Consider the following 14,788-nt stretch of genomic DNA (forward strand, 5'->3'; position numbering starts at 1 on the left):
TCTACTGGCAGAGATTGGGTCACATGTTGCATGATTGGCCACATGACTTCCATCTATTGGGACACAAGTTGTATGATTGGCCATGTGACTTCCAACTATTGGGTCACATGTTGAATGATTGACCATGTGACTTCCATCTATTGGGACACATGTTGCACGATTAGTCATGTGACTTCCATCTATTGGGACACAAGTTGTACAATTGGCCATGTGACTTCCAACTATCGATATACGTTGCACGATTGGCCATGTGACTTCCATCTATTGGGACACGTTGCATGATTAGTCATGTGATGTCCATCTATTGGGACACGAGTTGTACAATTGGCCATGTGACTTCCAACTATTGGGACACAAGTTGCATGATTGGCCATGTGGCTTCCATCTATGCTGTAATTTCTAATAAGAAATTCTGTTCGAAGTTTTACTTGTCTTTGAGTTGGCACTGAGCATATTAGGAACAGGAGAAGGCCATTCAGCCCCTTGAGCCTGTTCCGCTACTCAATGAGATCATGGTTGATCTGTAGCCTAACTCCATCCATTGCCTTGGCTCCATATCCCTTAATAGCCTTTGTTGGCAAAAATCTATCGATCTCAGATTTAAAATTATTAATTGAGCTAGCAGCTACTGCTTTTTGTGGGAGAGAGTTCCGCACTTTTAACACCCTTTGTGTGAAGAAGTGTTTCTTAACTTCTCTCCTGAATGGCCTGGCTCTGATTTTAAGGTTAGGTCCCCTTGTCCGAGACACCCCCACCAGCGGAAAAAGTTTCTCTCTATCCACCCTATCAATCCCTTTCAAAATCCTAAAAACCTCAATCAAATCACCCCTATCCTTCTATATTCCAGCGAATACAAGCCTAGTTTATGTAATTGCTCCTCCTAATTTAACTCTTGAAGCCCTGGTAACATTCTGGTGAATCTGAACTGCACTTTTTCCAAGGCCAATATATCCTTTCTAAGGTGCGGTGCCCAGAACTGTACACAGTATTCCAGATGTGGACTAACCAGGGCTTTGTACAGCTATAGCAAAACGCCCCCTCCTTTATAGTCTAGCCCTCTAGTTATAAAGGCTAACATTCCATTAGCCTTTTTGATTATTTTTTGTACATGACCACTATATTTTAGTGATCTGTGTACGTGGACCCCTAAACTTCTTTGGACCTCCACTGTTCCTAGCTTTTCACCATTTAAAAATACTCGGATCTATCCTTTTTTGGTCCAAAATGGATTTCCTCACATTTGCCTGTGTTGAAATCCATCTGCCACAGTTTTGCTGACTCACTTAATCTATCAGTGCCTTTGTGTAATTTTATGCTCCCGACTACACTACTTACTATGCCACCAAACTTTGTGTCATCGGCAAACTTGGATATATGGCTCTCTATTGTGTTATTTAATTCATCAATAAATATAGTGAATAGTTGAGACCCCCGCACGGATCCTTGTGGGAGACCACTGGTCACTTCCTTCCAATTCGAGTACATACCCATTATCCCTACTTTCTGCTTTCTACCGCCCAACCCATCTCCTAACCAATCTCCTAACCAATCTCCTAACCAATCTCCTAAACAGGTCAATAAATTGCCTTCAATTCCATGAGCTTTAATTTTAGCTAACAGTCTCTTACGTGGAATCTTATTGAATGCTCTCTGGACATCCATATAAACTACATCCATAGACATTCCCCTATCTACTACATTAGTTACTTCCTCAGAAAATTAAATTAGGTTCGTTAGACATGACCTACCCTATTCAAATCCCTGTTGGCTCTGTCATCAGCTCACATTTCTCTAAGTGCTCAGTCATACTGTCCTTAATTATAGATTCCAATAACTTCCCCACAACAAATGTTAGACTAATATTTTCCTGGTTTCTCTCTCTCACCTTTCTTAAACAATGACGTTACATTTGCAATTTTCCAATCTAAAGGGACAATTCCTTAATTGAAGGAGATTTGGAAGATTATGGCGAAAGCATCTGCAATTTCCTCACCTTCCTTTAAAACCCTGGGGTGGAAACCATCAGGTCCTGGGGATTTGACAGTCTTTAGTGCCATTATTTTTTCTAATACTGCTTTCTTGCTAACCTTTCAGTCCTTGATTCATTATGAGTTTCCCTGGAGTGTCAGGTATATTATCCTCTTCCTCTACTGTGAAGACTGACACAAAGTAATTATTCAACAAGTCTGCTATTTCCTTATTTTCATTTGCAATATTACCCACATCTGTTTTTAAAGGGTCCACATTACTCTTGATTACCCTTTTTCTTCTGATATAATTGTAAAAACTTTTTATGTTAATCTTGATATCCCTCACAAGTTTCTTTTCATATTCCCTCTTTGCAGCTCTTACTATCTTTTTTGTCTTCCTTTGCTGATCTTTATATCTCTCCCAGTCCCTTATTCTTTGCACTTATGTGCACTCTTTCCTTCCGTTTTATGTTATCTCTCACTTCTTTTGTCGACCATGGCTGCTTTATTTGGTAAGTGGATCTTTTGCTCCTTAGGGGTATACGCTGGTCCTGTATTAAACTAAATTCTTTTTTTGAACATCTGCCACTATTCATCCGTAGTTTTACCCAATAACGGTTTTGACCACTTTGCTGTTGTCATGTTTCTCGCAATTTTTGGCTTTGCAGGAAGGAGCTGACTGCTGAGGCTCGTGAGCTGAAAGGTGAACTCTATTGCCTCCCCTGCCATGACAAAATGGGTATTCCGATCTGCGGAGCCTGCCGTCGGCCGATTGAGGGGCGAGTCGTGAATGCATTAGGGAAACAGTGGCATGTTGAGGTGGGTGATCGATACCAAATACTGTCACCGAACTACAGGAATTGACTTGTATTCCTGTAGTTGCTACTAACCTGTTCAAGTTTCCTTCCGGAGACCTAATTACGCTTGTCGGGAGAGTAATACTGATCCTCATCGGAATACTGCCACAGGGAGGGAGGGAAACAGAATGTTGCTGCAGTCTTTAAAATGCTGCAGCTCCTTGTTTGGGACATTTTTACAGACCTGGAGCTGTGTCTACTCCTTCCTTTACACCATTGTCATGCTGTGGGGAGGGAGGTCTCCCTCCTCTCCCTGGTTTTCAAGGCCTTTCCTCATCGCGATGCTTTGGAGGACTCTGTATGATCCTGGAGACTCTCGCTGAGCTGGGTTGCAGGGCTCCACCAGATTTATCCAAGCTCCTAAAATGAGACTTCAGAATGCCTGTAGCCTGATCAGTGACACTTCCTATAGTGCAATGGGCCTCAGTATATCAAGTACCCCCACCACCCCTTCTTTCTGTGGAGGCCTTACTGGAGTCATAAGCCATGACTGCAGGGGTTAGCCCTGATCACCAATCAAAGGTCAAAATAGGGAAATATGTTAAAAAGGCAAAATTAAAGGCACTTTATCTGAATGCCCGCAACATTCACAACAAGGTAGATGAATTGACGGCGCAAGTAGAAGTAAATGGGTGTGATCTAATTGCCATTCCAGAGATGTTGCTGCAGAGTGACCAAGGCTGGGAACTGAATATTCAACGATATTCGACATTTCGGAAGGACAGGCAAAAAGGAAAAGGAGATGGGAGAGCGCTGTTAATAAAGGATAAGATCAGTACAATAGTGAGAAAGGATCTTGGCTCAGAAGATCAAGATGTAGAATCAGTTTGGGTGGAGCTAAGAAACAACAAGGGGCTGTAAACAATAGTGGGAGTTGTTTATAGGCCACCAAACAGTAGTGGTAATGTAGGGCACGGTATGAAGCAGGAAATCAGAAGTGCATGTAACAAGGGTAATACAGTAATCATGGGGGACTTTAATCTACATATAGATTGGGCAAACCAAATTAGCACGAATACTGTGGAGAACGAATTCCTGGAATGTATACGAGATAGTTTTCTAGATCAGTATGTTGAGGAACCAACGAGGGAACAGCGCATTTTAGATCTATTATTGTGCAATGAGAAAGGGTTAATTAATATTCTTGTTGTAAAGGAGCCCTTAGGGAAGAGCGACCATAATATGATAAAATTGTTCATTAAGTTTGAAAGTGATGTAGTTCAATCCGAAACTAGGGTCTTAAATCTAAACAAAGGAAACTACGAAGGTATGAGACGCAGGTTGGCTGTGGTTGATTGGGGAACTACATTAAAAGGTATGATGGTAGACAGGCAATGACTAGCATTTAAAGAATTAATACATAATTTGCAACAAGTATATATTCCTTTAAGGCACAAAAATCGAACAGGAAAAGTGGTCCAACCGTGGCTAACAAGAGAAATTAAAGATAATATTAAATCAAAGGAAGAGGCATATAAAGTTACCAGAAAAAGCAGTAAGCTTGAGGATTGGGAGCATTTTAGAATTCAGCAAAGAAGGACCAAGAAATTGATAAAGAAAGGGAAAATAGAATATGAGAGTAAACTAGCGAGAAACATAAAAACGGACTGTAAAAACTTCTATAGGTAGGTAAAAAGGAAAAGAGTGGCGAAGGCAAATGTGGGTCCCTTACAGACAGAGACGGGAGAATTTATAATGGAGAATAAGGAAATGGCAGAGAAATTAAGCAAATACTTTGTGTCTGTCTTCACAGAAGAAGATACAAAAAACTTCCCAGAAATACTAGAGAACCAAGGGTTTGGCGAGAATGAGGAACTGAAGGAAATTAGTATTAGTAAAAAAATAGTACCAGAGAAATTAGTGGGACTGAAAGTTGATAAATCCCAAGGACCTGATGATCTACATCCCAGGGTTTTGAAAGAGGTGGCTATAGAGATAGTGGATACATTGGTTGTGATCTTCCAAAATTCTATAGATTCTGGAATGGTTCCTGCAGGTTGGAGGGTGGCAAATGTAATCCCACTATTTAAGAAAGGAGGGAGAGAGAAAACAGGGAACTACAGACCTGTTAGCCTGACATCAGTAGTAGGGAAAATGCTAGAATCTATTATAAAGGATGTGATAACAGGACACTTAGAAAATAATAATAGGATTTGGCAGAGTCAACATGGATTTATGAAAGGGAAATCATGTTTGACAAACCTATTGGAGTTCTTTGAGGATGTAATTAGTAGAATAGATAAGGGAGAACCAGTGGATGTGGTGTATTTGGATTTTCAGGAGGCTTTCGATAAGGTCCCACACAGGAAGTTAGTGAACAAAGTTAGAGCACATGAAATTGGAGGTAAACATACTAGCATGGATTGGGAATTGGTTAACAGACAGAAAACAGAGAGTAGGAATAAACAGGTCTTTCTCAGGTTGGCAGATTGTGACTAGTGGAGTACCGCAGGGATCAGTGCTTGGGCCCCAGCTATTCACAATCTATATCAATTATTTGGATGAGGGAACCAAATATAATATTTCCAAGTTTGTTGATAACACAACACTGGGTGGGAATGTGAGTTGTGAGGAAGATGCAAAGAGGCTTCAAGGGGATATAGTCAGGATAAGTGACTGGGCAAGAACATGGCAGATGGAATATAATGTGGAAAAATGTGAAGTTAACCACTTTGGTAGGAAAAACAGAAATGCAGAGTAATGTTTTAAATGGTGAGAGATTGGGAAATGTTGATGTTCAAAGGGACCCGGGTGTCCTCGTACATGAGTCACTGAAAGCTGACATGCAGGTGCAGCAAGCAACTAGGAAGGCAAATGGCATGTTGGCCTTTATTACAAGAGGATTTGAGTACAGGAGGAAAGATGTCTTACTGCAATTATATAGGGCCTTGGTGAGACCACACCTGGAGTATTGTGTACAATTTTGGTCTCCTTACCTAAGAAAGGATATATTTGCCATAGAGGGAGTGCAGCGAAGGTTCACCAGACTGATTCCTGGGATGACAGGATTTGGTATGAGGAGAGATTGAGTAGACTGGGCCTGTATTCTCTAGAGTTTAGAAGAATGAGAGGTGATCTCATTGAAACATGCACAATTCTTACAGGGCTCGACAGGGTAGATGCAGGGAGGATGTTTCCCCTGGCTGTGGAGTGTAGAACCAGGGGTCACAGTCTCAGAATAAGGGGTAGGCCAATTAGGACTGAGATGAGGAGAAATTTGTTCACTCAGGGTGGTGAATCTTTGGAATTCTCTACCCCTGAAGGCTGTGGAGGCTCAGTCATTGAGTACATTCAAAACAGTGATCAATAGATTTCTAGATATTAAAGGCATCAAGGGATATGGGGATAGTGCAGCAAAATGGCGTTGAGGTAGAAGATCAGCCATGATCTTGTTGAATGGCAGAGCAGGCTCGAGGGGCCGGATGGCCTACTCCTCCTCCTATTTCTTATGTTCTTAACACGCATGGCTTCAAGTCATCAAGGCTGAACTGATGGAGTGGCACATGTCAAAAATGTCATGGCAGCTTTCTGGGTATCGGCCTTTAACGTGCAGGGTAAGGTGACTGGGATAACACAGGAGCTGGAGTTTGATAGAACTAAAGATTTTCCTGAAGGGGTTGTTGAATGGGGCTTTGAGTGGCACATGCTTTCCGCCAATTGCTCCTTGCACCTTTGTGAACCCTGCCAGCCTGGAGAATTGGATAGCTCTCTCGCTCTCTCGCTCTCTCTCTCTCTCTCTCTCTCTCCCCCATTGAGAAGGAAATTACCTATGCAGCCTACCTGAGGAGAGCATCAGTGATCTTTGTATAATGGTGAGGTACTGTCTTACTGATGTTACAAGAGTGACCCGATGCTGCCTGGAACAGACAGTGCTGTTCTCCCGATTGCACGTCTCCATCCAGCATTTGACATATCTTCCCAGTTTCGTCTGTGGAGGGGGAGGAAGTGCAGCCTTCTGCAGTAGTGACATGTTGAGTAATCTGAGTAAGACTTTCTAGGTCTGTAAGTCCTGGTGAATCAGTGTGGGCTACAAATGTCTTTTGCAATGCCTCACTCTAAGAGCCTGTTAACTAGCTCGATTTATTTATGTGAGTTTAATCAATGACAGTAAGACAATACGCTCACAAGCAAAGTTTCACTTATTCAAAGTTTAATCCTCCAAATAAGGTAAAGTACTTACAACCAAACAAAGCTTAGTTGGAGAAACAGTTCTTAAACTCAACCTTCCTGGGTCAAATCCAAATTCCCGTTACAATTCACTGCTTTTTGTACCTTTCTGGGGTACAAGTTTCTTCTCAAAATGTCCATATGTGGCAGACTTCACATGACTTAACAATGGCCTGATCACTCTACTCTACACTAGGACACATGGTCAGTCTACAAGCTATGATAAAACTTTTGAGATGGCTGAGATTGACTTCATGTCAATCTCTCTTTTACTTTCTCAGCCTCCTGATCTCCCCTTGCCGAGGTCTCCAGGTTATTTCAGTGTGGTACCAGGCAGTACCTTTTACAGTTTCTCTCTCAAGGTCCATACAGTGATAAATGTACAGGTGTTACATCAAGTGAGCCTCTCATGCTTTGGTAGAGAGAGAAGATTTATGCCTGTAACCGTGAGTCTGTGTATTGGATTCTCTGTGTGCTGAAGCCAGTATATTATTAACTCTTACCCCTTTATAAGGCTCCAGACCAGCCTCTTCCAGATCATCATGCTCCTCCTCTTCAAAATATACAAATCAAGGGAAACCCATTGGTGATTGCATGTCCCCAGTCTGCAGAGCTGACTGAATATGGCAGTTATAGAACCTGTAGAGCACCAACCAGCTAAAATCAATATGCAGGCAAAGTAAGACTAACCTCCAGCAACTATAAACAACATGTCTTCCCTTGGTGCAGAGTCTGCCTCAGGAATACCAATTCCCTGCTCATACTGACACCAGTAGGGTGGTGGTTTTAATTTGGGTTGGGTTTGGGGCAGCAGTTGGGTGAAATGGAGTAGAATTGATAGCCACAGAATTGATAGTCCACATTTAGATGTTAGCCTCGCCCACCATGGGCATTGAAACACCAGCCACGCCCACCCACGGCTATTTAAATGTTAGCCACGCCCACCTATGGCTATTTAAATATTAGCCACACCCACCCACGGCTATTTAAATGTTAGCCACGCCCACTTATGGCTATTTAAATATTAGCCACACCCACCCATGGCTATTTAAATGTTAGCCACATCCACCCAGGTGTTTTAGATGTTAGCCACACCCACCTGCCTATATTTAAATATTGACCACACCTACCTGGCCCAATTTAAATGGGTAGGCAGGCATTAAAGAGCAATGGTGCTTTTATTTGGAGAAGTATTTGGGTTCTTTCACCAGCGGAGTTGAGGAAGGAGGCCTTAATGCCCCTTTTTACGGAGTGTAGCACCCCAAAACCACCAGTAAATCAAAGGAGAATGCAGGCCGCAGATTCTGAGCAGAGTACTGTAGCCGAGGTACAGGGGGGAGGGGGGAGTTATCCGGCTCAGGGCAGAGTTCTGGTGGGCAAAGATTTCCACGGCCTTCTCCGTACTCGCCCCAGAGGCGGGAGGAGGGTAATCCCAGTCGGGATGGTGAGACGGCAGTAGGTCTCACGCCCGAAAGTTCCGACATTCCCCGTTGCAATCCAAGGCTTCTCGGACAGCTCCTCCCAAACCCGCGGCCTCCACCACCTAGAAGGACAAGGGCAGTAGTTGTAGGGGAACAACACCACCTCCAAGTCACACACCATCCCGACTTGGAAATATATCACCGTTCCTTCATCGTCACTGGGTCAAAATCCTGGAACTCCCTACCTAACAGCAATGTGGGAGAACCTTCACCACACGGACTGCAGCGGTTCAAGAAGGTGGCTCACCACCACCTTCTCAAGGACAACCAGGGATGGGCAATAAATGCCGCCCTTGCCATCGAACGCCCACTTTTCAAGAATGAATATTTATAAAATCTTACCTAATTTAACGAGATTTTTCTGTTCTTTCTCCTGCAGCATTTTGTTTGTGCAAAATGTGAGAAGCCATTTCTGGGACACCATCACTTTGAACGAAAAGGACTGGCCTATTGTGAGAAGCATTACAACCAGGTAGATACACTAGATATGCACCTATCTTTCACTTGCTTAAGATTGTGTTGTGGGATTGTTACTGACTGTTCAGTAACAGTCTGTTCCACAGAGTGTTACTGAATTTTACTGGTACTAATTGTGTTACTGATATTGCCTGCAAGTTTCATTGTCAACATTATCCTCTGAATGCTGTGTGTGTTAACAAATTCCTTTGTACGTTATTCTCACAGAAATATTAACTGAACAGATTAACACTCTATTACAACAACCTTATCACCTTGTCCTGCCACCTTCAAAGATTTGTGTATGTGCACCCCCAGGTCTCTCTGTTCCTGCACCCCCTTTACAATTGCACAATTTAGTTTATATTGCCTAAGACCATAAGACCATAAGAGATAGGAGCAGGAGTAGGCCATTCGGCCCCTCGAGCCTGCTCCGCCATTCAATGAGATCATGGCTGATCTGATTTTCACCTCAACTCCACTTTCCCGCCCTTTCCCCATATCCTTTGACTCCCTTGCTGATCAAAAATTTGTCTAACTCAGCCTTGAATGTATTCAATGACTCAGCCTCCACAGCTTTTGGGGGTAAAGAATTCCAAAGATTCACGACCCTCTGGGAGAAGAAATTCCTCCTCATTTCCGTCTTAAACGGGCGACCCCTTATTCTGAGACTATGCCCCCTAATTTTAGATTCCCCCATGAGGGGTAACATCCTCTCAGCATCTACCCTATCGAGTCCCCTCAGAATCTTATATGTTTCAATAAGATCTCCTCTCATTCTTCTAAACTCCAATGAGTATAGACTCAACCTGTTCAATCTTTCCTCATAAGTCAACCCTTCCATACCCGGAATCAACCTGGTGAACCTTCTCTGAACTGCCTCCAATGCAAGTATGTCCTTCCTTAAATAAAGGCACCAGAACTGTACGCAGTACTCCAGGTGTGGTCTCACCAGCACCCTGTACAGTTGTAGCATGACTTCCCTGCTTTTATACTCCATCCCCCTAGAAATAAAGGCCAATATTCCATTTGCCTTCCGGATTACCTGCTGCACGAGGACACCCAGATCCCTCTGTACCGCAGCATTTTGTAGCATTTCTCTATTCAAATAATATTTTGCTTTTTTATTTTTCCTCCCAAAGTGGATGACTTCACATTTTCCCACATTACATTCCATCTGCCAAATTTTTGCCCATTCGCTTAACTTGTCAATATCCCTTTGCAGACACTTTGTGTCCTCATCGCTTTTCCACATATCTTTATATCAAATTTGGCCACAAGACACTCTGTTCCTTCATCCAAGTCATTGATATATATTGTAAATAGTTGAGGCCCCAGCACCGATCCCTGTGGCACCCCACTAGTTACAGATTGCCATTTTGAAAATGACCTTTTTATCCCGACTCTTTGTTTTCTGTTAGTTAGCCAATCCTCTATACATGCCGGTATATTACCCCCAACACATGAGCTCTTATCTTGTGCAGTAATCTTTTATGTGGCACCTTATCGAATGCCTTTTGGAAATCCAAATATACTGCATCCATTGGTTCCCCTTTATCCATCCTGCCCGTTACTTCCTCGAAGAACTCTAATAAATGTATCAGACATGATTTCCCCTTCATAAAACCATGTTGACTCTCCTTGATTTCCCCTTCATAAAACCATGTTGACTCTCCTTGATTGTATTATGAGTCTCCAAATGTCCTGCTACTACTTCCTTAATAATGGATTCTAGCATTTTCCCAATGACAGATGTTAGGCTAACTGGTCTATAGTTACCTGCTTTCTATCTCACTCCCTTCTTGAATAGGGGTGTTATGTTTGCGGTTTTCCAATCCGCTGGGACCTTTCCAGAATCTAGTGAATTCTGGAAGATTACAACCAATGCATCCACTATCTCTGTAGCCACTTCCTTTAAGACCCTCGGATGCAAGCCATCAGATCCAGGGGACTTGTCAGCCTTTAGTTTACCTATTACTTGTTCTCTAGTGATAGTGATTGTTTTTAGTTCCTCCCTCCCCTTTGCCCCTTGATTTTCTACTATTATTAGTATATTATTAGTGTCTTCTACTGTGAAGATAGATACAAAATATCTGTTCAATTCCTCTGCCATTTCTTTGTTTTCCATTATTATTTCCCCAGTCTCATCCTCTAAGGGACCAATGTTTACTTTAGCTACCCTCTTCCTTTTTATATACTTGTAGAAGCTTTTACTATCAGTTTTTATATTTCTTGCTAGTTTACTCTCATAATTTATTTTCTCCCTCTTTATTATTCTTTTAGTCATCCTTTGCTGTTTTTTAAAGTTTTCCCAATCTTCGGGCTTACCAGTAATCTTTGCCATGTTGTATGCTTTTTCTTTTAACCTGATACCATCCTTGACTTCCTTAGTTAGCCATGGTTGGTTCACCCTTTTTGTGGAGTCTTTCCTCCTCACTGGGATATATTTTTGTTGCGAGTCATAAAATATCTTTTTAAATGTTTGCCACTGCTTATCCACTATCATACCATCTAATTTGTTTACCCAGTCCACTTTAGCCAATTCTGCCCTCATTCCTTCATAATTGCCCTTATTTAAGTTTAATACAGTAGTTTCAGACCCAAGATCTTTGCTCTCAAACTGGATGTGAAATTCTATCATGTTATGATCACTGCTTCCCAAGGGATCCTTTACTTTGAGATCATTAATTAATTCTGTTTCGTTACCCATTACCAGATCCAAAATGGCCTGTTCCCTGGTTGGTTCCCCAACATATTGGTCTAAGAAACAGTCCCTAATATACTCTATGAACTGCTCCTCAGGGCTATTTTTGCCAATTTGATTTGTTCAATCTATGTGAAAGTTAAAATCGCCCATGATTATTGCATTACCTTTTTTATAAGCCCCCCTTATTTCCTGATTAATATTTTGCCCTACAGTGTAGCTACTGTTAGGGGGCCTATATACTACTCCCACCAGTGATTTCTTTCCCTTGCTATTTCTTATCTCCACTCATTCTTCCTTCCAAAATGCATCACTTCACTCTTCTCTCCGTTAAATTTAATCTGCCATGTGTCTGCCCATTTCACCAGTCTGTTTATGTCCTCCTGAAGTCTGACACGATCCTCCTCACTGTTTACTACATTTACAAGTTTTGTGTCATCTGCAAACTTTGAAGTTACACCCTCTATACCCAAGTCCAGGCCATTAATTTATATCAAAAAGAGCAGTGGTCCTAATACTGACCCCTGGAAAAGTCTGAAAAACAACCGTTCACCACTACTCCCTGCTTTCGTTCCCTTAGCCAATTTTGTATCCACGCTGCCGCTGTCCCTTTAATCCCATGGGCTTCAATTTTTCTAACAAGTCAATTATGTGGCACTTTATTAAACACCTTTTGAAAGTCCATATACACAACATCAACCGCACTACCCTCATCAACCCTCTCCGTTACTTCCGTTACTTCATCAAAGAAATCAGGTTTGTCAGACACTATCTGCCTTTATCAAATCCGTGTTAGCTGTCATTTATTAGCCCATGTTCTTCCCAGTGACAATTAATTTTGTCCCAGATTATGATCTGTAGAAGTTTCCCCACCACCTACGTTAGGCTAACTGGCCTGTAATCGCCTGGTTTATCCCTCTCCCGTTTTTTGAACAAGGGTGTAACATTTGCAATCCTTCAGTCCTCCAGCATCACTTCCATGTCCTAAGAGAGTTGAAAGATTGTGGCCAGAGCCTCTGCTATTTCCACCATTACATCCCTCAGCAACCTAGGACGCGTCCCATCCGGACTTTTCTACTTTGAGAGCTGCCAACCTCTTAAGTACCCCCTCTATATCTTTCATCTCCCTCGGCACTGCACTGAAGAGTCAGCCTAGATTATGTGCTCAAGTCTTTAGAGTGGGTCTTGAAACCACAATCTTCTGACTAAGAGGCAAGAACGTTACTAACTGAGCCATGGCTGACACTTGTAATTGTGTAATCTTTCGGATGAGACAGCAAACCAAGGTCCCATCTGCCTGTCTCGGCACTGCCATTTCAGCCAATCATTGGCAGCCCTGTCAAAAGTTGCACCCATCTGCTGCAATCTGCTTGGTCTTTATAATTTGAGAAGGGCTTGGGATATTTGGCTCAAAGACATGAGCGATACTGCTCATCTCTTAGCAGATTTCACCTAGAAGACCCCTGAACATAAAAGCGGAGGACAGTGGAGGCCTTCACTGCTGTGGCAGATGGTTGACTGACTCCACAGGCCTTCATGGACCAGTTGACACAGCCTTGATCACAGCCGCCTGCTGAGACTGAGAATCTTTGTGCATCACTCCTCTGCTCTGCCCAGGTAGCTGCCCATGTTGCAGTACACGTGATGCCTTGGGTACTATCTACAGCAAGCCATCTGACTCCTGTGCCCTCTGTGCTTCCAGGCAGGCCTCCCCTCCTCCCCCACTCACTAGTGCTGAGATCGTCACCTCCTTTAAGCTCACTAACCCCAAGTCTGCCTGGGGGTAAAACACTCCTTTTTCAGCTCTGCAGCTGTGGAATGCTGAGTGTTCTTCATAAAGTTCAATTGGCCTTTTTTGCCAGCCTTTTTTGAATTGTCGAACTGTTTCGAGCTGCATTAAACACAGACGAATCATCCATTGGCGCTCTCTACTCACATTAAAACACTTTTTACTCGTGTCTACTTTTTTTGCTAAAATTAGCAAACACTGTAGTGTTGGGCCCTGACTGTATCATTGAGTGAGGCACTATGTTCTTTCCACTGTTATAAAATGTGTTAGTAATCACACTACTCAATATGTTCCTTGCTGTGTTACTCATTATAGTACTGGATCTTCTTTACTGGCTATTTTACATAATGTAGTATTAATTGTTGCTAACTGTAGTACTGATTATATTAATGGCTGGAATACTGACTAACATTAATTAGGTTATTAACTCTGTTAGAAGATGGTTTTATTTCTGATTAGATGTTCTATCTACTCAAATCAATAAGGTTCTTGAACATTGAGATCAACTGTCATAGATTTATTAAGCATACAGTACATGCAATAGTATTTAAAGATACACCCTAAAGATGGTACTTACAACCATACCTGTTGATGATTTAGTTGAGGGGCTAAAAGATGGTACAGTTCTGAGCTCGGCATCTTAAGCCTTTACGAATCCAAATACTCATTACAAACTGTCACTTTTCTCTCACCCCCTCTATGTCACAATCTAAATATTTCTGCATTATATGATGAAACAAAGCTAAAATACAACTGCATATAAAGGAGAATATAATTGAACTTGTCCCATATCATTTACTTCAGTTAATAAGCTGGTTTCCTTACTTTATAAGCTCTTTTTCCGTTAGGTTAATGCAATTGGTATAACTCCCTTACTTTGTTATCTTATCAATAGTTTTGCTTTTATTACATAAAATTGCTATTCTACCAAGTGAAATCTTTAATTATAAGTCCGTCTTTGATTTTGCATCATTCAGTACCAATCAATCTCCTGATTCTACAGAAACTCCAGTTGAAAAGGATGATGTAATACCCAGATGTTTTCCTTTTGTAGGACTAGCTATTGTCCTTGAAACTTAGCAACAATGATTATAGGATCTTGAAACATAGGAGCCGGTATGCAATGGCACGTCTTTAATTAAATCCCTCGTTACTCAGGTGATTACTTCATCCTGAAACTGACTATTGCTGTAGGGTCAGCCTTGATTCAACAGTTCAGTGGTCGCTACTTTAAATGTTAATATTGCTACAGTATAAAGAGAAATCAATAGTAGTATAACATTAGTAGACTTCAGGACAGGCTGATTAACCCTTTCCTTACAGTCCCCCCCTGTTGGTTTAGAGTATCTCAGGCTAACTTTAAA

General features: G+C 41.9%; 1 protein-coding gene across 2 annotated transcripts in view; it reads left to right on the top strand.

Annotated features, from left to right (window-relative positions):
- Nucleotides 1-14,788, top strand: part of LOC137331664 (LIM and senescent cell antigen-like-containing domain protein 2) — a 216,773-nt gene that overhangs the window by 183,367 nt on the left and 18,618 nt on the right. For both annotated transcript variants that reach the window (XM_067995608.1, XM_067995607.1), the window contains exons 6-7: nucleotides 2,639-2,789; nucleotides 8,855-8,947. In XM_067995608.1, coding sequence (XP_067851709.1) covers nucleotides 2,639-2,789; nucleotides 8,855-8,947 — 244 coding nt within the window. The remainder of the gene's footprint in view (nucleotides 1-2,638; nucleotides 2,790-8,854; nucleotides 8,948-14,788) is intronic.

Source organism: Heptranchias perlo, chromosome 13 (assembly GCF_035084215.1).
Source record: "Heptranchias perlo isolate sHepPer1 chromosome 13, sHepPer1.hap1, whole genome shotgun sequence".
NCBI lineage: Eukaryota > Metazoa > Chordata > Chondrichthyes > Hexanchiformes > Hexanchidae > Heptranchias > Heptranchias perlo.